This window comes from Mytilus trossulus, chromosome 3, assembly GCF_036588685.1.
Source record: "Mytilus trossulus isolate FHL-02 chromosome 3, PNRI_Mtr1.1.1.hap1, whole genome shotgun sequence".
Lineage (NCBI taxonomy): Eukaryota > Metazoa > Mollusca > Bivalvia > Mytilida > Mytilidae > Mytilus > Mytilus trossulus.
This window is the reverse complement of record NC_086375.1, coordinates 59,127,430-59,152,614: the sequence shown is the minus strand read 5'-3', so window position 1 is coordinate 59,152,614 and position 25,185 is coordinate 59,127,430. Positions and strand designations below refer to the sequence as shown.

At 32.0% G+C, this 25,185-nt stretch overlaps 1 protein-coding gene across 6 annotated transcripts in view; it reads left to right on the top strand.

The window, feature by feature from the left end:
• LOC134711984 (baculoviral IAP repeat-containing protein 6-like) overlaps positions 1-25,185 on the top strand; it is a 64,610-nt gene that overhangs the window by 23,296 nt on the left and 16,129 nt on the right. For 5 of the 6 annotated variants that reach the window (XM_063573051.1, XM_063573053.1, XM_063573050.1 and 2 more), the window contains exons 21-44: positions 141-355; positions 2,357-3,156; positions 3,923-4,062; positions 5,049-5,156; positions 6,141-6,400; positions 6,622-6,837; positions 7,664-7,847; positions 8,143-8,304; positions 8,762-9,008; positions 11,967-12,168; positions 12,919-13,062; positions 13,638-14,057; positions 14,328-14,455; positions 14,811-15,763; positions 17,307-17,471; positions 17,938-18,138; positions 18,662-18,938; positions 19,338-19,594; positions 19,984-20,089; positions 20,619-20,843; positions 22,316-22,887; positions 23,359-23,555; positions 24,292-24,439; positions 24,790-25,026. In XM_063573051.1, coding sequence (XP_063429121.1) covers positions 141-355; positions 2,357-3,156; positions 3,923-4,062; positions 5,049-5,156; positions 6,141-6,400; positions 6,622-6,837; positions 7,664-7,847; positions 8,143-8,304; positions 8,762-9,008; positions 11,967-12,168; positions 12,919-13,062; positions 13,638-14,057; positions 14,328-14,455; positions 14,811-15,763; positions 17,307-17,471; positions 17,938-18,138; positions 18,662-18,938; positions 19,338-19,594; positions 19,984-20,089; positions 20,619-20,843; positions 22,316-22,887; positions 23,359-23,555; positions 24,292-24,439; positions 24,790-25,026 — 6,564 coding nt within the window. The remainder of the gene's footprint in view (positions 1-140; positions 356-2,356; positions 3,157-3,922; positions 4,063-5,048; positions 5,157-6,140; positions 6,401-6,621; positions 6,838-7,663; positions 7,848-8,142; positions 8,305-8,761; positions 9,009-11,966; positions 12,169-12,918; positions 13,063-13,637; positions 14,058-14,327; positions 14,456-14,810; positions 15,764-17,306; positions 17,472-17,937; positions 18,139-18,661; positions 18,939-19,337; positions 19,595-19,983; positions 20,090-20,618; positions 20,844-22,315; positions 22,888-23,358; positions 23,556-24,291; positions 24,440-24,789; positions 25,027-25,185) is intronic. The other variant, XM_063573052.1, reaches the window with a different exon arrangement.

Here is a 25,185-nt window from a genome sequence, read left to right as displayed (position 1 = left end):
AATAATATGTCAAAAGAAGGGTTTTAATTTTATTTATGAAGGACTCTTATACATATTGATATGAAACATAATTTTACAAATATCCTTACATTTTAAGAGAAATCATGCTAGATAATGATAAAAACACATTTCTTTTACAGGTGCCAGAAGATTTGTGATATTAGACTTTGGTAAACCTATAGTGTTGACAGATGTAGTGATACCAGCTTGTACAGATCTAGCCTCCTTGTCTATAGATGTATGGGTACAGGGAGAGGAGGTCGATGGACAAAGATTTGTGGTGGCCACAGATATTGGTGTTAAGTCATTGATAATGAATGATATCATACCAACACTTGTCTGTAGATATTTGAAGGTATTTATAACTCTTTTGTTTGAAGGTATTTATAACTCTTTTGTTTGAAGTTATTTATAACTCTTTTGTTTATTAAATAGAAATGTAATCAAAACGGGGGGACATGTATACATGGATATATGCATTCAAAAATAGATAATTAGATTTAGACAAGGTTTAAAAATCAATAAATTGTTTGTTTCCCCAATCCTGACACTGCCAAGCCAGGTGTGGGATTGGTAGGTAGGGAAATAATTTTATTTTTTCAACAAAGCTGGAACAATATTGGTCTATCCAGCAAGCCTAAAAACAGGGTTTCCCCTGGGTCAATTATTTATTTCGCCACCTCTTTCGCCAAAACAATATATTTTTCGCCACTTTATTATTTTTTTCGCCAAATGACATAAAAATATTTTTCGTTTAAAATTAACCTTTTTCTACCCCCCTCCCTTAAATAAGATGATTTTGCGCCATTGTGTCTTTGATTATTCTCTCAGACTTATTTAAGAGTCTACATGTTGATGAATAAACACTAAATCATTTACTTTAAAACTACAGAATGTTTTAACTTAAAAGGGAAAAATATTCGTTGTATTTTAAACAACTTTTCTAAATGAGGGGACCACTATACTTGTATACTTTATTAATAAAGATATAAGTCTTGGAATATAACAAAATTAATGGACATGTTTTGATCATATAACATGTAAAATACCAGTATAGTTCGTAAGGAAAGTTCTTTAAAAGAAAAATACTGATGTGCCCTTTTGTACGAAGAAGTGCAGTGGTTTTTACAACAAAACAAAAGCTTTTATCACATTAAATTGATCCTTCATTTTATTCGAGGGGTTGTTCCCAACCTTTTTGATAGATTTCTTTTCTTGACTATCGTAAATGAAAAAGTTGAGACGTAAAACTATGCTTGAAACACGTGTGTCACTCAAACGACTTTGAAGTAGTCTCCCTAATCAATTACCTATATTAAAGTCAAAGGATAACTAAAGTTTTAAATCGGAGAGTTTTCTTGCTTTTGAACATTTTTCGTCACATAAACAGCTTTCTTCTCTAAACTATCTTTAAAAGTTTGATTCAAACACGTGCGTCGCAAAGTAGTTAATAAATTCTGTATGTGACATTTAGCAGAAGCCATTTAACCATATAACTTTGTCAAACAAACCAATCAACACTTTTATTTATTAGTCCTTTGTTATCGATATCACAAAATGCAATCAGCTGATCATTATTGATTTTCTGTCAAAATCTTAACGAGTTCAAGGTAAATTCCGAGTATATTGTCTGATCAGGTAAAATCCGAGAAACCCCAAAAAAATGTAAATAAAAAAGATGGCTACAAATAAATCGTATACATATTTCTTTCGCCAAATTCTTTCGCCAATGACGAATTTTAATCGCCACAATGATTATTTTTTCGCAAATTGCGAAAATGGCGACCGCCAGCGGAAACCCTGCTAAAAATCAGAAATGAATAAAATAATATTAGTCTTAGAAATGACAATAAAATTTTATGAGTAGCACTGTTTTTGCATGGTCTGTTGGCATTGGGGAAAGAAGCAATATTCAATTTTAGGCCCAAAGTGTTATAGTTTGAAAATGAAGGAGGTCAGTTGTACAAATTTGTATATGCAAAATCTAATTGACAATAAGTTTATATTAATATTCAAAAATCCTGCACCCGGATGTGGTCCTTAGCTTGCCCCTAAATAAAGTTGTGTACTAGTTCAGTGAATATGGATGTCACACTAAACTCCAAAACATATAAATGAACTAAAATAAAAAAAACACACAAGACTAACAAAGGCCAGAGGCACCTGACTTGGGACAGGCACTAAAATGCGTCAGTGTTAAACATGTTTGATTTGCTTACTTATATAAAACCTGAAAAAGATGTTTTTTATAGTATATATATATATATACACATAGCAACAATATATACCTCAATGTAATAACTTCATGTTTTAAGCTAGAAGAAAGATTTAACCTTGTTTAAATTTTTTGTTAAAGATTACAACCATTGGACGATATGGAAGTGGGTCAGCCAGGTCAAAGATTCCCATTGGTTCATTTTATGGTCATGGTTACATATTGCCATGGGAATGGAATAGTTATCTAGAACAAAGATCATCTGCTAGCTTGGCATCTAGCAGTACCAGTAATCAAGTGGAACTGACAACCCAGAGTCAGTTACTGGCACAGTTAGATGTTTATGTGTCCTTGTTAGAGGACATACAGTGTCGATATAGCTTAGCCAGAACAAGACTGGAAAACTTACTACTCTCTGTAGATGGTCAGCATTATGCTAGTTCTCATATACAATACTTCCTGAAGAAAAGTCGTAAAAACAATGATGAAGATAATAAAATCCTTCAGGCATATAATGATTGTCTACAGCTTCAGTTGCAGCAGAACTTAGCTCAGCGGGTTATTGATAGACTGCAAGCAGCTTTAGGTGTGAAACTACCTAAATTGGACTGTAAAGCTAGTCTTTCATTAAGATTGAGGCATGCATGTACTGACAAGTTACGATTTTTACAAGAACGATTATTGGACACTTTATTGAGTATGACAACATGTACTCCGAGCATTCCATTACCTCCCCAATCTTTGTATAATATTCTGTGTCCGCAGACTGCTCAGACATTGTTTAAACATTTATGTGTTCATGGTAAAAAGAAGACCCAGATTAGCGCTGGTGTTCTGTTAATGAGAGTTTGTGGTACACAACCATGGTGGGGAAACTTCTTTGGAAATGTCTTACAGGAATTTTTCCATTCAGAAAATCTTCAGATATTTCCACAAGACAGGTAATTAGCCATTATAGCTTCTTTATATTTCTTATTTTGTTGCTTGATTTATCTTTTTGTATTTCTCAAGTTCGCAGGTAAAAAAAAATCTTAAAAATTAGTATTTTCAACATGTGGCAGAAATTTGAAGGAATACAAACTAAAAAAAATTTACATTTGCACCATTAAACTTATGACATCATCTAAAATGACAAAAATAAATGTACAACTCCATCAACCATGAGCTGAAACTTGATGGGATGCTATGAAGAAGATTTATTACATTTTACCAAAATAAGGGCTAATCTTTTGAATATTATGACTACATTACCTTCCCATGCATAATGCCAAAAAAATGAAACAGAAAAAAAGTTATTTTCCAGTGAATATATATACATGATATAATTTAGTAGATAATAATTAAAAGAATGCATGCCTTGGAAATATTTATTGGTACAAAAAAAATGTGCATTTTGTCTTTATTTTCTTTATCAATTTATCAACAGTAGTGTAGTTGCTAAAAAAAAGAGGTTTTGGTAGATGAATCAGTGGGAGATAGAATTTATATTCAAGATAAATTTTCCTTCAATAATGTAAAAAGAAGACAAGATCAAAATATATGGGATGTTTTAGACCTGCTAGTGACAGCTTATCTTTTGATAACATCAAACAAGCCATATATATGCACAAATTTCATTATTCCACTTTTTGTATTGCTACTTAAAATGAATTACTGTATTTGTTGCTGTAATGATTTAAATTGTTCAATTATACATATGTATTTCAGGGTATTTGTGTTACTGGTTGCTATGGGACAGAAGTCATTGTCAGGGCCTTGTGCTGTAACTATTTTAGAAAGTTTACTAGATATGCTAGCTAAAGTGTTATCACCTATATTGACTGGGCAACCTTCTTCAAGTCAGACAGGTACATTAGATGTGATTAACATAGCATTTAAAGGTCTCCAGTAGCCTGATAGTAATTAAGAATAACAATCCATTTTGCATTTGGTGATCAATAGTGTTAAGCTTTACCAGAATATTTTGAATTTCAGTCTGGTTTTCCACAATTTTAACAGTAAGATGCAGTTCACTTTACAGCTAATTTCTTAATGCACATAAAGCAAAACTTTGGTTGGCTTGTTTGCTTAGTTTGTATAATTGTTTATACAAGCTTTGTAAATAAGATTGACATCTTTAAACAATATATATAGGCATAGTTTAACCTGTTATATAATATTTAAATTTAATTGGGTGTTATCCTAATGATTGTACAATATAAAAACAAAGCAAACAAGCTAACTAAAGTCTTGCTGTACATGCCTTAGGAAATTAGCTGTAATCTACACAAATCACATTTTATTATCACTGATCAGGACACTAGTTGTAGACCTGTTTCAATATACTGGAAAATCTGGATGTTTATGCATAGCATAATTTTTGATATGAAAATCTGTAATGTGTAATAAGTGTTATTTGACAATATACTTACAGCGGATTCCATTAAGTGTGTAGCGAAAGGTAATATCTTTGGTTAGCTTACTTGCTAGCTGAACCGTGAAGGCTTTATTAGGTCAGGTATACTATCCTTCTTTCGAAATAGCATAGTCCAACAGACAAATGATTAGTTTTCTGTCGGACTAGTCTATTCTTAAAGTAGGATAGTTTACCTAACCTAACAATGACATCACGGTTCAACTTACAAGCAAGCTAACCAAAGATATTACATTTGGCTACACACTCAATGGTGTCCGCTGTAACTGATACATATAGAAATAAGAAGACATTGTTTAATTGTCAATGAGACGAGTCTCCTCAAGATACTGCAAATATATATAGCATATATGTTTCCTTACCATATAAAACTTGGATCAAACCAAATTGTATTATTAATGAAAATTTTTATTATTTTAGGATTGATAGATTTAACCTTAGTGAGTTGGATTTTGTTGTTTCTGTGTCGTAATCTAGAACACACATCACTGAACAATGATGACAAAGGAGCTTGTGCAAAAACAACAGGTATTTATTTAGGGTGCCACCAACTAGTCTAACCGTCTGTTCCTTTGTAAGCACTTAAATGCGTTTGAGAAGCCTCAATTGATCGCAATAATTTTTATGCACAGTGTTTATATGTTGAAAAGGAAGGTCTTCTATAATTGTCTTTAAAAATAATTGCAGAAAAAAAATTGAAAACAACTTTTAGTGCATGGATTTCAATGAAAATAAATAGAAAGTTGTTTTGTGTAATTTGCGTGAAGTCCAAATTGATTACTGATGTTGATTTTACTGTAAAAAGTTTGTTAAAAAATCACATATTTTGCAAAACATATTTTGGTGCTAGGAGTCTATGACTTCATAGAAAGTTAGTATATACGTATATAATGCTATTTAAGATTTCTGGTCTGATAAAAATTTAGTTCTTTTTATAAAGTTTGGAGAAACATTTTTTTTGTTCTAGAGTTTCTAATGTAAACTTATCAGTTAGTCACCATTTTCTAAATAGCATCCACAATACATAAAAAACAATCAGATTTAAACATAACTTGATATCTACTTAGAACATTTTTATGGAACTTGATTACCCATGTAAATGTATTGGCTTTGTATTAAGTATATTATTATGTATTTCTGTGCCAACCACACAACTGTGCAAGTGGTGCTGACATGTTAGTTTTCTAGAGATAGATTACATTAGAAATGTGTAGTACATTTGTTGATAGGTATAGACCAAGCTTGTATGTCAAATAGGTGAAGGAAGAGACATTTGCGTGTACATCAATGAGATAGCAACCCAATTACTTAAAAAATCAAAATCATTTAGAGTTCAACATGTTTTTTACGATATTTATTAAATTACAAATATTGTGTCAATAGAATTAATTTATATGGTAAAAATACTTTATTAACATTCAATTTAATTTATTATCATGCTTGATTGTATTTTAAAGGTTCTAACCTACCAAACAGATTGAATTTAATATCATGCTTGTTTGTATTTAAAAGGTTCTAACCTACCAAACAGATGGAATTTTATCCAAGGTGATCATGCTAACACTGGCAGTAAATCAAAATCTAAATCAGCTAAGGCATACAGATGGTCCATGCAGAAACGTTTACAACATCACAAGAAAAAGTTAATGGATTTAGAACAGGCACAGAAAACTTTCTTTACCTCACAATTTGATTCTCCAAGCAGTTCAAATACTCTACTTAAACAACAAGAAAAACAGTTCAGGAAAGAATTGTCACAGTATGCTACAAAGGTAGGAGAAACTTAGTATTTTCAAAATAGTACAAATTTCTGTTGGTACTATCATCTTTATATTAATATTGGTTTGATATTTTTTCATCCAGAATATATTTGATCTCTTGAATTATTGACAATTCTGAATTAAGAATAAAGAATAAAAAATCTAGCATTTCTTCTTGGGGAAAATAAATAATTGTAAATATCTAGTATGAAGTTATTACTGTTTTTGTATAGCATCTTAAGGATGTAATTCAGATGAGAAGAAATGATGCAGAAGTATTGAGGAAGCTGACGAAATCAGGTGATGGCAAGGGAGGAGATGATGATGACAATGGAGGAATACTAGTGTTATCAAAAGAGAAGACGCTAAAAGTGGTCCGAGGTCTGATGGCACTATTACTTAGCATGGACTTCACCTGTAATGTTGATCTTTTCTTAGTCACTTGTAAAGTAAGTGTTAATTAAAAGACATTGGTCTACTATGTTCTATACTTGCTGTAATAATTTTCTCCATGTTTGAAATGAATAATTTTTGTTGTGTTCCGGTAAATTTTGTGATGCATACTTCTTGCTCTGCAGTCTGTCTATTGTTTACTTTGCATGTCCTTCTATTTATTCATCTAAACCAAACAATTTCTATGACCTTTCAACTTTGTTACATTAGTACCTACACAACAGCTGGTGTTGAAATTGATTTACCACTTGGAACAAATTTGTTAGCTTACCTATGTAAGACAGATGAACAAGTACCACTGTGGATAGATAGAAAAAACAAAAGACATGCAAATTGTATTATACCATGAGATGCAATATAAACTCAATTTTTAATGTTGAAGCAATTACTTTTCTAGAGTTATGACCCTTGAACTATCTAAAATGGAAAACAAAACCTTAATGATAACAAGTTCCATTATAGTAACATTACTATCAACCATCAAATGCAGATTATATTCCATATTTTCAGCTGTCTCCATTATCTTTCCAATTAAGACTTTTTTATATTCTTTAAAAGCGAGAACCATTTTACTTAGAAAAAAGAGTAATTATTTGTTTAGAATCATTGTATTAGTAAGTAAATTGCCTATAACGGGAAAAAAGGAAGTTCTCTTATACTTGCAATTGAATATGATACTGCCCTTTGCTGATCCAATAACATAAGGTGTAGTTTTATTTTCAATAAGATAAACAAAATCCTCTACTATAGAAATCAAATAAATTGATTTAGAAGATGTCTCTTCCATGTGTACTATAAACTAAGTTATGCTCATGATTGTAGGTATTAGCCACTGTGTGTGTAATGACCAGACCAGCTGTCACCCTGTCAGAAGCTATGACACAAGACCAGTTAGGAAAACTGATACTACTGGCCTCTAACTTAGACCTCAATTATGGCAATGTCAGTTGGGGAGGACCATGGGCTGGGCATGCTATCACCTGTCTGTTGCAAGATATACTAGATGGTAATTAAATTATTTACTCACAAGGTTCCCTTATACTCTAGTGAGGATTATCTGGTCTACGTACTAGAAATCTTTGGGACAAGTGAAGGTTACTTATTGAATTTTAGATTATATAGAAAGTCTTAGTGCTGTTTTGTTCCTTCCATTATGAAGACGTATTTGGTACAAAAGTTAAGTATATTTAGGATAATTTTAACAATATATAGTGAATTTTGCATTTGAATGATAAAACACAGTTTGGGATTCAACTAACTATGTTTAAAATCAGAATTAATGCTAAATATTTGTATTACAGGAGAGAGGTATTATCCAGCACCTACAAGCAGGCCAGATTTACCAGGGGATTTAGTCAATTCTGTGGCAGATGAAAGTTTGCCTCACAGTGTCAGTCTACCTACCATGTCTAATCTAGATGATACTGAACCAGATCAGGATCAATCCAGTGGAGAAAATAATGGTCAGTTTTATAACCCTGTATGTTAAAACTGGAAACTTTTGTTACTTAATATATCAATTGGTTACAAAACTGTTTGATTGTTTATATATCAGCTGTAATGTATTTTATGAGTCATGTCCCAAGTTGACATGTTGATATTGGTTACCAAAGCAGTCAAGAGGACATAGACTATCAAAGATTAACTTCTACAGGAAACATCACTGAAAGCACTTAAAAATGAAAATACTGTTCTTTCCTTTTAAACTTGCACCAGTGTGGTAAAAATGCCAGTATAGCTATAGTATAGAAATGCTGAAATTTGATATGAATTCATTTTAATTGAACACATACAAAAGCTTTTGAGTCTGGAAAAGAAATGAATTGATTTAAAGGTAAATTTTAATTTAATGTATTCCTTTTGGAAACTGATGATTATCTTACACAAACATGTTATAATCTCCAACACAAATCTTTTTAGATAATGAATCTGATTATAAAACTGAATCCACAAAGATGAACTTTGACAAGGAATCATCACTCATGGTGGACTTACTGTTGGATGAGAGTGGTGAATATGACGAGGACACATCAGCCAAACTACACGAGTATGTTACAGGAGAGACACTCAAACCTTCTCATGTCCCTGGACCACATGAGATCTATGAAACCAGTATTCCAACTACATCATTGAATGGAACCATAGAAGTTTCTCCAGCTATAAACATGTAAGTCTATTTTTATTCATGAACAATAGAAAAAATTTGCAAGGAAAAAATTGACTTATTATTTTTGCTGTGCAAACGATTTGAGAAATCATATTTCATTTGTTTAAAATGAAAGATTACCCAAATAATACACTTTATTTTAACTGAATACTTTGTATGATTAGAACAGTTTTTATACGACTGCAAATTTTGAAAAAAATTTCGTCGTATATTGCTATCACGTTGGCGTCGTCGTCTGCGTCGTCGTCGGCGTCGGCATCCGAATACTTTTAGTTTTCGCACTCTAACTTGAGTAAAATTGAATAGAAATCTATGAAATTTTAACACAAGGTATATGACCATAAAATGAAGGTTGGTATTGATTTTGGGAGTTTTGGTCCCAACATTTTAGGAATTAGGGGCCAAAAAGGGCCCAAATAAGCATTTTCTTGGTTTTCGCACTATAACTTTAGTTTAAGTAAATAGAAATCAATGAAATTTAAACACAATGTTTATGACCACAAAAGGAAGGTTGGTATTGATTTTGGGAGTTTAGGTCCCAACAGTTCAGGAATTAGGGGCCAAAAAGGCACCCAAATAAGCATTTTTCTTGGTTTTCGCACCATAACGTTAGTATAAGTAAATAGAAATCTATGAAATTTTGACACAAGGTTTATGACCATAAAAGGAAGGTTGGTATTGATTTTGGGAGTTTTGGTCCCAACAGTTTAGGAAAAAGGGGCCCAAAGGGTCCAAAATTAAACTTTGTTTGATTTCATCAAAATTGAATAATTGGGGTTCTTTGATATGCCGAATCTAACTGTGTATGTAGATTCTTAACTTTTAGTCATGTTTTCAAATTGGTCTACATTAAGGTCCAAAGGGTCCAAAATTAAACTTAGTTTGATTTTGACAAAAAATGAATCGGTTGGGTTCTTTGATATGTTGAATCTAAAAATGTACTTAGATTCTTGATTATTGGCCCAGTTTTCAAGTTGGTCCAAATCTGGGTCCAAAATTAAACTTTATTTGATTTCATAAAAAATTGAATAAATGGGGTTCGTTGATATGCCAAATCTAACTGTGTATGTAGATTCTTCATTTTTGGTCCCGTTTTCAAATTGGCCTACATTAAGGTCTAAAGGGTCCATAATTAAACTAAGTTTGATTTTAACAAAAATTAAATTCTTGGGCCTCTTTGATATGCTGAATCTAAACATGTACTTAGATTTTTGATTATGGGCCCAGTTTTCAAGTTGGTCCAAATCAGGATCCAAAATTATTATATTAAGTATTGTGCAATAGCAAGTCTTTTCAATTGCACAGTATTGTGCAATGGCAAGAAATATCTAATTTCACAATATTGTGAAATAGCAATTTTTTTTTTAATTAGAGTTATCTTTCTTTGTCTAGAATAGTAAGCAAGAAATATCTTATTGCAAGATTTTTTTTTAATTGGAGTTATCTTTCTTTGTCCAGAATCAACTTAAATCTTTGTTGTATACAATATACAATGTATATTCACTTTTTACTACCAACTGATAAATTTAAATGATCTTTACCATTCAGTGATAACAAGCACTTTTTTTACATCTTAATATTTTATGATGTATTTAAATGAGTAGTTATTGTTGCAAACTCCATTAGAATATTTTAATTGAGATTAGTTTTGGAATAAGGGAAAGGGGGATGTGATTAAAAATTGGGTTCAATTTTTCTCATTTGAAATTTCATAAATAAAAAGAAAATTTCTTCAAACATTTTTTTGAGAGGATTAATATTCAACAGCATAGTGAATTGCTCTAAGAGAAAACAAAAATTTTAAGTTCATTAGAACACATTCATTCTGTGTCAGAAACCTATGCTGTGTCAACTATTTAATCACAATCCAAATTTAGAGCTGAATCCAGCTTGAATGTTGTGTCCATACTTGCCCCAACCGTTCAGGGTTCAACCTCTGCGGTCGTATAAAGCTACGCCCTGCGGAGCATCTGGTTAGTGTATGTTTTACTGTGCATGTACTGTTTTTGTGCCAAAAGATGCCTACTCGATATCCTTTGTTTTTCTGTTTTCTAATTTGCAATAATCAGAACTGTATTATTGTCGAGCCTTCGACTTTAGTCGAAAAAGCGAGACTAAGCGATCCTACTTTCCGTCGGCGTCGTCGTCGGCGGCGTCCACAAATATTCACTCTGTGGTTAAAGTTTTTGAAATTTTAATAACTTTCTTAAACTATACTGGATTTCTACCAAACTTGGACAGAATGTCTTATGATCATAAGATAGTATCCAGAAGTAAATTTTGTTAAAATAAAATTCCATTTTTTCCGTAGTTTACTTATAAATGGACTTAGTTTTTTCTGCGGGGAAATATTACATTCACTCTGTGGTTAAAGTTTTTAGAATTTTAATAACTTTTTTAAACTATCCTTGGTTTGAACCAAATTTTGACAGAAGCTTGTTTATGATCATAAGATAGTATCCAGAAGTAAATATTGTAAAAAAATAAATCCATTTTTTCCGTATTTTACTTTTAAATGGACTTAGTTTTTCTGCGGGGAAACATTACATTCACTCTGTGGTTAAAGTTTTTAAAATTTTAATAACCTTCTTAAACTATCCTGGGTTTGTACCAAACTTGGACAGAAGCTTATTTATGACCATAAGATAGTATCCAGAAGTAAATATTGTAAAAAGATAACTCCATTTTTTCTGTATTTTACTTTTAAATGGACTTAGATTTCTTCCAGTTAACATTACATACAGTCAGCAGTTTAAGTTTTCAAAACATTAATTAGATTCATTAACTATCCTAGATTTTTACCAAACTTGGACAGAAGCTTCTTACAATCAAAAGATAGTATCAAGAGGAATTTTTTTATTGATTTTTTTCCTCATTTTTTGTTGAGCCTGCGATTTACAGCAAAAGTAGGCGAGACACTGGGTTCCGCGGAACCCTTACAAATTTTTTTAATTTTAGACCTGCTGAAGCAGAAAAGAAGAAAAACTATTTGAAAAAAATCTATGCTGAAAAGGAGAGTGTTGACCACATAATATCCATGGAGATGGGATCTGGGATTGGTCCACCTTATAAACAAACGACAGCCTCACAAGGAATGTCAACAGCTGTTGATGCAAGATTGGAGTTAGGTTTAGAAACACAAGCTGAACTCAAATTGAAGGTGAGAAGCACTAACAAAGACTTATGATTTAATGAAAGAAAAAACTTGGAGATTTTAGCGGGACATTTATTACATATAATTATGTGTTTGTACATTCATCAGTATTATGTTATCAAAGGAAGTAAAGAAATAGTGGTCTGAGCAATCACCCAAGCTTATTTTGGAAAAAAATCAAGCACATTTACTAAATACTAAAATAGAAAGCTTCCTACATTTACTATGTCAATTATTTTTGAAAGATTTATGCCTCTGAAATTCCTGTGTAAGACACCGAAGGGAAGCATACCCCATTTTATACAATTTTGAAATTACTTATAATATAAACCCTTATTACATTGGTTGCAATAAATTACAGATTATGATTTCCCAGTTGAATAAAAACCGATAATTTCACATGTGAAATAAACGTGGTTATTTCACTCTCTGACGTCAAACAACAATAAGCGTTGTCAAGACGTCGATAAAGTCGGATCAAAACAAATTGTGAATGCGTAGGAAAATAATATAGTTCCTTACATTTCTGCATTAAATTAAAAAAAAAGACATTAGCCAATGTAATAAAAAGTATAACTAATCGCCGTATTTGAATATAAAAAATAAGTCAACTTGTGACCGAACGCCACTATGGATTAAACTCGTGCTGTGCACTCGTTTAATCCATGCGTCGTTTGGTCACGCGTTGTATTATTTTCTATATTCAAATGCGGCGATTAGTTATACTATAATTACATACAATTATTTTCTTTACAGGTGATGGTATCTTTACATACAGAGAACGTACAGCAGTCTTTCTCCTTTGCTTTGCCTTCAAATGTTCCTACCAATCAACATTTTGATCTATACTCTACCACTGATGATGAATTGACTGAAACTAACCACTTTATTACACAACAGGTAATTATATTTCAATAACATTGCATAGAACTCACTCTGCTGCAAACAAACTATATAGCAGACATTTTTTCTCAAATTGAGTTGCATTTTCAATAGTATGGTGATTTCTTTCAGTCTGTATGCTTCTTTTCATCTCTGGTATTATTTTAATATTTGATACTGTCTTGATGGATTAATTCTTTCATGTAATTTTTAAGTGATTATAGATTTGAAGAGCTGTATTATATACTACTAGAAAGATCATCTATATTTAGAGGTAGAAATTTACAAACAAAGAAGTTGTGTACTGAAATTGAATTGCACTTTTTGACTAAGAATTTTATATGAATTGGTAAGAATTTAAACCAAAAAAAGTACGATATTTAAATAAACCTTGACAAGAATTGAGTGATACATTGTTACAAGTCAGCACTTTCATCATTGAGTGAGTTTTATACTTATGATTTCTCATTGGGGTTATAAAGATAGCATAAAAAAAGCACAATTCAGTCTGCAATTGACAATCTTAATATGTATATCAATATTGAGTTTATGAAGAGATTAAAAAATCTACAAGACATTGTATTTCTTTGTAGGTTACTTCCCCTGAAATGTTGAGCCAGTGTTATGAACATTTATTTAGACAACTTGTACCAAACAGAATAAATTTAGATGCCTTGTTACAATTATGGGTGACATTAAATTGTGACAGTGGTCATGATGGTGGTCAAATAACCTTTGATCCCACCAGAACTCCTCTGATTCCTCTAAGTGAGACTGCAGTAGCAAACTTATTGAATGTTGTGGCATTAACACCAAGTATCCAGCTGTCAACATGGGTACTGGTATTCCAAACATTGTCTTTGTTAGCCAATCAGAAGGTGTCTACACCATCAGGTGACAAGTCAATGGTAGTTTCTATGATAGCTGACAGTAATTTGATATCTGCTATAAAGAAGTTTTTATCTGGTACATCAGAACATGGTCCTTTAGCTTCAGCTGTGCAATATTCTCAGGTTAGTTGTATACAGTTTCGGTAAATAATTGTTAACTTCACAAAATAGTGTTCTGAAATTAAAAACATTGTCACTTTGTGAGGTGAAAAAAAATGTTCAAACTTAATATTTTAAAGCATATTTTTTGCATTTAATCTTATTTTTTGAAATATTTGATGCTACCATTAAGATATTTTTCTAAGTACATGTTTATCATAAAAGTAAAATGCTTATGTTTATAATGAATTCCTTTCAGATCTACATTTAGTTGATTTTGGAATATTATTTCAGGTTGGACCATCTGCTACTAAATTTTTCTATGAGTTTTTAATGAGGTTATTAATCCGATGTTCTCCTGACAGTCTAGGACATCTTCATGAATTAATGCTGAAGCTAGTCTATACCTTGACAGCTGAAAGGTAATTGTTTTAGAGATGCATGCCTATTTTCATACAACAGTGACTCATTTAAAGTTCATCTTGCCGTTTGGAGTATAAATATTGCTGTATCTAGAAAAGATAAATTAAAAAAAAGAGACATATCAATACTGGATGGAGTTTTCAGAAAGAAATTTATATTCTCAATAAATTAATTTTCAATTCAATGGATGAAGCTTACTCGATATAACAAACAAATAAAAATATAATATAAATGAGACCATGAAAACCTAGTTCATACAGTATCAAACTTACAGTCAGCAATTTTCTAATATGTTTCATTATGTATACTGTTCTGATAATAAATGCTATTTAGAATTTAACCTTATTATTCCAGAGGAGCAATTCATTGTGGATTAGGACCTTTAGATGCTCAGTGTAAATTCATGGATGTGATTCTAGAGATTTCCTTTGAACAAGTTGATATTAGTAATGCAATAAGTGTGATAGAGTCTATAAGTACATTAGTAGATCAACATTTAATGTCTCAGGAGCGAGTGACTTGCAGGAGTTCTTCTGAGAACAGTATCAATGCTAGATCATGCTTTGGTGGATTGTTTGCAAGTTTACTAAGGGGAGGTGACTCTAAAACAGCCATGGGAGATTCTAGTCGGGATTTGCTCATGTGCAGTTTACTGAAACTTGTTAATAGTTTGATTCAAATCAAATTAGGGTCGAGAAATAATCAAGTGACAACATTAACTCATGATGCTGTATCAGACCCACATACTCCAACGAACATTAGTCTATCAGAACCGGTGACAGATTCTACTAAATTATCTCAGGCTCTAGCGACTTCTACTCCAGTTGTTTCTATCACAACCTCAACACCTATGCTTACTATGTGTGACGATGACAAAAGTCAACAAACAGATGAACAGAAAACAGAAACTCGGAACAATGCACCAGTAGAACCCATGTTTACTTATCTGACTGATATAATTCTAGGGCATAGACATATTATGAACAATCTGATTCAAGCTCTCAGCTATTGTAACAGTAATACAATGGCAGCAATTTTAGGTAGTAGGGAAATTTCTAGTCATATGCAAGAGACCTTCACAGGTGGTGACCCTATATCTGTAGGAGATGGAATTTATCAGATACTAGTGACGTTATCTAGACATTGTTCTGACCAGAAGTTAGTGTTGGAATCGTTACTACAATACATGTCTGGTAGCTACTTAGGTCTTGCTGCTGGGTCATTATGTAGACTGTCAGAACCATTGTTATGGTTTGCTCTAAAAGTGTTAGATTCAACAAAAGCTGTTCGTTTGTTTCTTGATATGAGTAAGTATATGTGTAAAGAAAAGTAAAAAATAACATTTTTACTTGTATGAAGAAACGTGAAAATTTGATTTTTTCTGTAATATTGAGGAGACCTGTCAACATGACAACTTCACTAACAAATAGATATAAAAAAGAAGGTGTGGTATCATTGCCTATGATACAAATCTCCATAAGAGACCAAAATGACACAGAAATTAACAACTAAAGGTCACCTTCAACAATGAGCAAAGCCATACCACATAGACAGCTATAAAAAGGTCCTGAAATCACAAATGTAAAACAATTATAACTAGAAAACTAAACTCTAGTTAAAGTACAAAAAATTAATGAAATTTAAAAATGTAACACAACAACAAACGAAAACTACTGAATTACAGGCTCCTGACTTTGGACAAGCACATAACTACAGAATTTGGTGGGGTTAAACTAAAGACTTTTTATAGTAACTACCTTCAACTTAACTTATTGTACAGATTATCTCAAATAAATTTGTTTAAGGTGGTACCCAACACTTTCACTAAAATTAATTTGGCTCGTTTAATGTTCATAAAATTTTGACAAATTATTTACTTTGACCCTTTAACAAAAATATAAAAAAATCAAAAAATTTGAACCAAGCGTTTTATCAGAAAAATTACACTGGTTATATAGCAGTTAGACATACACCAATTTTGATCATTGAGAAGCTTATTCTTCCTTTTACAACACAATGTAATTAAAACGTTTAGCTGATATTATAGAGTTATCTCCCTGTAGTGTTAGGTACCACCTTAAGTATATCCTATTGTGTCTTATGTTTTTACTTGCATGACAGTTATTGTATGATCAAATACAGTTGAGATGCAAACAATCTTGAAATATTACAATTAAAAGAAAAATATGTCTAATGACATTTTAAGGGCATACGAAACAGCTTTGATTCTGTATTTACAAGTTCATGAAAATTTGCATATATGCTTTTTTTTACCTGATTAAATCAAATATTTTATAAAAAATATACCTTCATGTGCTACTTTTTGGTAAAATTAGGTCGAAATTTTGTATATTTGCTCAAAATTCAGATTTGTGGCCGTAATTTCTTTTTCATAACAACATAACAAAGACATAACTTTTTTGTTATGAAAGATAAACACAAATTATATTTTGTTAAACAATCATCGTTAATTTCATGTATCATAAGAAAATATGCTTTTTTTTATTCAGAAATAACTCATATTTATCAAATGTTCATGAATTGAGGACAAAACGTCATTTTTTGGTGCATGTTTATCAAAATTAAAAAAATCCTCTATTTAAAGTTTTATAAAATTTGGGTCACATAATCTCCCTGCAAAATGAAACAAATTGCCATGTTGAAAAAAAGGGGTCCATGAACTGTTTTCAAATTAAATCAGTTTGAATGTTAAAAATAAGTCGAAAATATGTCACAGTTTGACGTCGCGAAAATAACATTTTAAGTTAGCAACGTCATAACCTCCCCTGTAACTGTATCGTATGCCCTTAAATGCACAAATATATACAATGTACAAACTATATTTTTCAGATGGTATAGAAGTGATTTGTCAGAATCTAGTCAACACAAACAGTCGTATCATCAATACCTCTCCCAGCCTGATCTCAACTATAATGCAAAATCTGAATGGTAAAACAAGAGACAAACGCTCAGATTCAGATTCTGCAGATGGACTTCAAAACTTTGCACCATTTGGTAAATTATTTGTTATATCTTGTTTTGGTGAAAAATTTAAAATATACGTCATGTCACTATTTTTTCATCTTTGAATGAGTACATCTCTTATGAAATGTGTAAACTGATGAAAGCTAAAACACATTCAATTCATTTAAAGTACATGTGTCAAAAGATCTCTTTCTTTTCCCAATTCATCATGTCAACTGATCAGAACCAGCTAGTGACTGTTGTGGCCAGATAATTTTTAGAAACTTTATAATGGAATTTAAATAACTTATTGAATCAAGTGTTCAAGCAAGTTACTTTAAAAGACTTTACTCTTGATAAGATATTCAAATAATGATAAAATGTTAGACAAGGGATGATTTTTATATTTTTTTAATTAAAGCATTATTTTATCATTGTTTATTGTTGAAAAATACGTGTAAAAAAATGTTGGATGATATTTTCAGATTCTAATGCGTCATTCTTATTAATATTATAGGTTCAGTAAGTTCAAGTAGTCCCACTGCTAGCCCAGCTGAGGTATTAATCCAGGCAGCACCTCCACACAGAAGAGCTCGTTCTGCAGCATGGTCTTACCATTTCTATCCAGATGAAGCATGGGTTGATTTAACAGTACAATTACCTTTTGCAATTTTACTGAGTGAAGTACAAATCCAGCCTCATAGTGCTTCTCTTACAAGTAAGTTGGCTGTACAAATGCTTTCAGATGTAGATTTTTGGTCATTTGCAAGTTATTGTATAAAGCGTTTCCTCTTTTAAGTGATCAAAAATAAATTCTTATATTTTTACATAGTATCACTGTCTTTCTCTAGACTTGGAGCAAGCAAAATTCCGTCAATCAAACCTTCATTGCTGTGTCTTTATGCAGTCCGCACAGAAAACTTTTTCATTTACTAATCTTGAAACTTAATAACAAAATTTGTCTCAAAATGACTATATAAAATTTTGAAAATTTTCACTAGTCCGAATCAATATTAACTAGTCTGGGGCATCAAACAAGTGGCTATCCGTTCAGACTGTTTATGTCAGCAATATGTTGGATAATTTATTACATTCCATTTAGAAATAACAAGGTTCAGTAACATCCAAATCTTGAAAAAAGTCAGTCTGTCTTATATGGTGATCAATTACCTTTCAGCATAGACAAAGAAACAAATTATGCTTTCATTTAGCATTTTTCTGACTCTTAATTGTATTTACAGCATGCCCAGCTTATGTTTCTCTTGAGATCAGCCATGATGGAGTGACTAACACACCACAGTGTCAGCCATTGATGACCAGTAGTCTTGCCTTCATCAAGTTACAACTCCAGAGACCACAGATAGCTACAACACTAACGATCAGACTACATAAGGCTAGAGACTCCATGACTATTGGTCTATCTCAGCTTATGTTGATGGGTTACAGTGCATTTGGTTATACGGGTAGTTCTACACAGAACATATTGTTACCAACGGTGGACTTCATTTCTCAATCAAGGTAGGTATATTGCCTCTTATACAATATATCATGCTACCAACAAAAAAAGAATTATTGAGTTACAAATACTTTTGACTTTCTGTATTTTATATGTTATAAGAGTACTTAGGAGCATCCTATATAACACTGCATGGAATTTACAATGCAGGCCTTACATTAAAGTACCTTGTTATTTACCTTTCTAAACTGCCGGTGATTAGCTTATACTGAATATGTATTTTATTTTAATGAGGTATTATAGAATATAAGAGAAAGTTTTCTTACAAATTAGTTAATTACCAGAGAATGAATTACACTTTAAATGTTTTTATCATTAGATTTCAGATATGAATATTAAAGTTATATATTTTCATTAGTTAGATCATTAGTGAGAATTGACAATTCTTGTTTTAATTACAGTGTACGATGGATTAGACTTCTGCACCATTGTTTGACAGCCCACAAAGAAGTGGAAGAATTAGTTGCAGCAGCAGCAGCCACAACGTCCAGTCTACTGACCACTTGTTCTGCCCTTTTGGTATCTCCTGTGTCAGCTTCATCAGTATACTACTATAACATAGAGGCTGTATTACTCAAGTTAGGGCTCCACTCATTACAGATGGGACTAGTTTTGATTGATAATATACTAAGGAGTCCAAGTGTTCAACAACAGAGAGGTAATATGTTTAATTTATATAAAGATGAATAAAATGTAAACAAAATCAATTTTTCAGACATGCTTAAAGAATTAAAACAAAATAACTCTTAGACTTTTTGTTCAATAGGGAAAATTTACATTAATGTTCATCACAATGGAGAGTTTTATTTATAGTTTCAGACATTATGCACATGCTTACAAATGTAGTCTGGTCTATATACATGTACCAAGTGCTTGTTAGAGTTTATAAAAAGTAACCTGTATAATTGTTACTCAGGTTGAATTCTATTCTGTTTTTTATTTGGAGACTGTTACTGTTTTATAATAGTAGAATGTTAGGTTTTTTTAAGATTTATTTAGATTTTTCAGTAACAATCTTTAAAATGTGAGAATATTTTTGCTTTGTAGATCTGAGGACTCCATTTATGGGTAAAGTGAGTGGTTTAGCTAATGATTCTACAGTAGAACTACTTTATCAGCTTGGCATTACTCAGGATCCGGGCACTAGTAAGAGGTTAGTCTTATAAGACTATAAAGATTTACTTTATTTAGTATCTTATATAACCTGTATATACACATCTGTGAAACAATGCACAAGGAATGTCCTACCAAGTATGAAGCTTTCGGTCAAATGGTCTCTTAGAGTATCATTTACAAGATGTCATTATGCTACAATCAGCCGAAAAATAGTAAAAGTTGCATAATTTTCTCAAAATCTGTTGTGTTTTATTTTTACCATACTTTCTTGCTTTTTTTAATTTGACCATATTAAACCTTTCATAACCAAACTACCTTGTCATAAATGAATTATTTATGATGTCTGTATAATGAGTATGGTATCTCATTATCTGTTACTGAACTCAATGTACTATTGATATCATTCAGTGATTAGGAAATGCATATTTAAGTGTCGCTGGGCTCTAAATGTCTGCCATTGTTTTACTTTCTATCCTTAAGCCTATTTTTTTGGGCATTTCAATATGGTTCATAACTAAGTATTACATATATTTATTTTTTGTCAAACATTCTTACTTTATTTACAGAGTTCAGGCATTATTGAATTGGTTAGGAGACAGTGCAAGGGTTGCTTTACAGAAAACAGCTTTCTCTAGTGATGGTTACAGTAGAATTCCTCATCATACAACATTCATGTCACTACCTAGCCCAGCACCAACACACATACATTGTGTAGCTGTTATACTGTGGCAAAGTCATCAGCTACCATTAGAATATAATCTCAATGCTCTAATTACTAAAGATTTAATCAGGTAGGTGTGAACAAGAGGAAGCTAAGTAACTACATACATTGTAAAAATAAAGAGATGTGGTATTATTGCAAATGAAACAAATATCCTCCAAAGTTCAAATGAAGTGGATGAAGCAATTAAAGGCAACCATGCAACCTTCAAAAAAGAAAAAGAAACTACACTGTATGGTCTGCCACAGCATGTTTATTCAGATCTATTGAAACTTTTGAATAAACATTGTCAGGGGTCCAATTTAAGCTTTTTTGTGTACTGGCCAGCCGGACCAGTCGACTGAAAACTCTACTGGCCCGGCTCCAAATCTACTGGTCCTGAAAAAATGACATTAATTTGACAAACACTAGTGTAAATGACAGATGTTTAATTTTGATGCTTTCGTTTACATAAGTTAGACAGTAACAAAGGAATAGTCTTTATTCTGATTTTGATAAAGGCTTTGGTATTCTGAATTATTTTCCTTATCAAAATCAGGATCAAGGACAGAAAAAATATCAACATTGTCTTCCACGCCATTGCAATGCTCATGACGACCATAGGGTGCCTGACTAGGTCGTCTGGAGCGCTGTCTAGAAATATCCCCCATTTCAATAGCCAGGACTGGATCAAATGATGCTATATCTTCTGTGTGAAACATAATGAATAAAAGATCTGATAAAACAGTTGGCCGCAATTTTGATCGCCAATCATTCTTTACAAGTTTCATCTCAGAAAACCCCCTTTCTGCATCTTCAGAATGAGCAGGAAGGGACAGGATTAAATTATCTTATTTTTTTTGTCCGGCTGTTTAACTCCTTCCAAAAATTTCCACCTTTTATATTGTTGTGAAGGACGCTCAGCCGAGATATTTTAACTTGATCAATTGCAATACCCTCCAGCACTGTGTAATTGATTTCACAGGTAAATTGTTTTGTAAACAAACGGAGATTGCGATGCAATCTGTGATTTTTATCGACAAACTACTGGTCCGCCGGACCACCAGCTGACAAAATCTACTGGTCCGACGCAAATTTTACTAGTCCCGGTAATTTTGACCCCTGATTGTAGAAGCCAATGGTCAAAACAAAAGTGGAAAAGAGAGTTACCATTATGAATGCAAAAATAAATTACCATTTACAGATATAACGAAATGTGGTGATTACCACTGCGACAACTGACCACCCAAGTTCAAATGAAGTGGATGTAACCAGTTGTAGACATTTTAAGTTGTGTTTATTTTTTTGGTTGAAAATTTGAAAGTGTTATTAATAAGGATAAAAAAAAAAAAAATATTGAACTTTGCGAAAATAATGATTTAACGACTGAAACATGCTGGAGAAAATCTTTTTTGTTTGTTTTATTATTTTTAAGGATATTGCTGTTAAAGGTACAAATGTTGAGTTGCATTCTGTTCACAAACTTGTCAAATTGTTTTACCTGATTTAAGAAATATTATTAAATATGAATTATTTTTCATAAACATTTGTTGATACTTTCAGTTCTTTGTATGAATGGTCCATAACATTAACAGCAGAATCTACATTGAAGAAGGCAGTGGATGATGTTTTATGTTCTAGTTGTCATATAAGTCCAGAATTCTTTACCCAGATTCTAACATGGGTCGGGATCAGTTTTACTGTAGAAAGGAATGGTTTTTCAGAATCAGTAACTGATGATATTAAGGATAGTTCCCATCTCCATAGAGAATCAATGACAGACGATAGTAAAGAAGCCAATAGCCATAACATACAAACAGTTATACATGAAAATCATTATATGGATCTCCCATCAATATATCTAAAAGAATTCAGACATATAAGTTTAGAAGAGACACATTTAACTACATTAGCTAATACATGTAAATCACCTGTTGCTATAAGACAGTTATTAGACTCTGGTTTCCCAGCAGTGTTGGCACAAGGTCTATTTGAATTCTGTAACAAGATGATATCGAGATTTTCAGATAACTGTGTTAGTATGGAAGGTCTGACTGACACCAGTAAAACCATGAGTGACGAGTCTGCATCTGCTAATGCCTCTACAAGTCGTAGTTCATCTGGTACTAGTCAAGGTTAGTACATTAGTTTGTTCATTTTATACCTGCGACTCCTTAATTTTCTGACGAGTTCAGTATTTTTGTGATTTTACTGAATGGCTATGTGTACCTATTTTAGTTTTTGATTCAAATCATTTTGTGAATTACCTATAGTATATTATAGACTTTTACATATATGTACATACATCAAGGGTTTCTTATGTCTTCTGACTTAAGTTAGACCAATCAACAGTACTGTGGATTCATTACTATTCCTTGGATACCAATTGATGTGTGCAGACTTTGCAAAAACCACAGAATTGAATATCCACGAATATGAAAATTTCCTCAAACCACAAAAATTGGTACCCACGAAAATATATAAATCCACAGTTTTCTACAAAAAATTCTAAAAAAGATATTATTGTCATTAATTTAGTAAAAACAATTTTTTTTATACAATGGTCACCAATAGAATGCATATTATTTCAACTCCTGGTTTTTCAGACAAATCATTGTGGATAACTGCAGATTTAGTTGGTGCTGTTCTACACTTCTTTGCTGAACTGTCCACTGAGCCTTTGATGAAAGATTGGTTAGGGGAGGCTGAAGGCAACATCTTTTGGCCCTCATTACTGACATTGTTATGTAATGCTCCTGTACAAACTGCCACTGTAGCTCAACAAGCAGGAAATAAGTCTGAGGTAAGATTGGTTAGGAGAGGCTGAAGGCAACATCTTTTGGCCCTCATTACTGACATTGTTATGATTGGTTAGGGGAGGTTGAAGGCAACATCTTTTGGCCCTCATTACTGACATTGTTATGTAATGCTCCTATACAAACTGCCACTGTAGCTCAACAAGCAGGAAATAAGTCTGAGGTAAGATTGGTTTTGACTTGAAAACTATTTATTTTTACTGTGTAATCTGATACTTACCTAGACAGTCCCACAGAACAGGATACATATCAGACGAAAGATGTGTTATGACAGGCAGTGTTTCTGGTCAAAACTTGGAATTTTATGCTTTGACTTTAACTACATTAGAAACATTTCAGTTTTGATGTTCAGATTATCATGTTCATTAAAGAATTAAATGTGTTTGTTAGATGGCAAAATTCATACAGTAAATAAGCTGTTATGTTATTAAACATATGAAAACAAAACATTACTTTACAATTGTTTTTCACCCAATGTCAGTAGAAGATAGAACGTCAATAGAAACATCTGCTGTACAGTTCTTTAATCATGTGATCTCTTCCATTCTATTTCAGCCAATGTCAGTAGAAGATAGGACTTCAATAGAAACATCTGCTGTACAGTTCTTTAATCATGTGATCTCTTCCATTCAATTTCAGCCAATGTCAGTAGAAGATAGGACATCAATAGAAACATCTGCTGTACAGTTCTTTAATCATGTGATCTCTTCCATTCTATTTCAGCCAATGTCAGTAGAAGATAGGACGTCAATAGAAACATCTGCTGTACAGTTCTTTAATCATGTGATCTCTTCTCATCTAGTCAATCAGTTATTGTTTGCTAAAGTCATGTGTGAAGTCATCAAAGAACAATCCATAGGTCCTAAAAATGGTGAGTGGAACAGAACAGGTGGCAATAATTTGTGTCAGGATTTTTTAGCTTAATTGAAAAAGTTAAGATTCATACAGCCATTACTTTGTTATTATTTTTTTTTTTTAGGCAATTTTTTTTTTATATGCTTTTGAAATATTTCAAACATTGTTGAATGCCATAAACCTTAGCGTGTTCCATAAATGTACAAGCATATAGAAAATTTGGTTCCGTTGAACATTTAAATTCATGATTCACCTTAACCCACAAAATTAACAAATATTGGTATCCCACAAATAATAATAAAACTTCAGTATTAGAAAATACCTGGTCTTTTTCATAGTGAAATTAAAAGAATAATTATCTTTCAGGGCCAACAAGTAATAACTTTCCTCTGTCAGGGTTTGCTAGATGTTTATTTCTACAAGTTCTACTAGAGGATGAAAAGATTCTAGTGTCATTGAAATTAGAAAATCAACAACAGAAAATCCAGACTTGTAAGAATGCCATGCCGATGGAACATCCTAAGCTGTGTGGTGGTAGGAGTTGTCAATGTATGATGGTTAGTCTACATACAACATGTTCACAACTGCTGAACAAATTATCAGGTAGGTTTAGTTACTTATTCTTCATATAATTATGATTAACAAATGTAATATCCCATAAATGTACCATAAACAAATTGTGTTTAAATACTGGCTACTTCTGAGAACTTACTGGACTACTCGATATATAACTATACATGTAGGAAATGCACTGCAAAGACT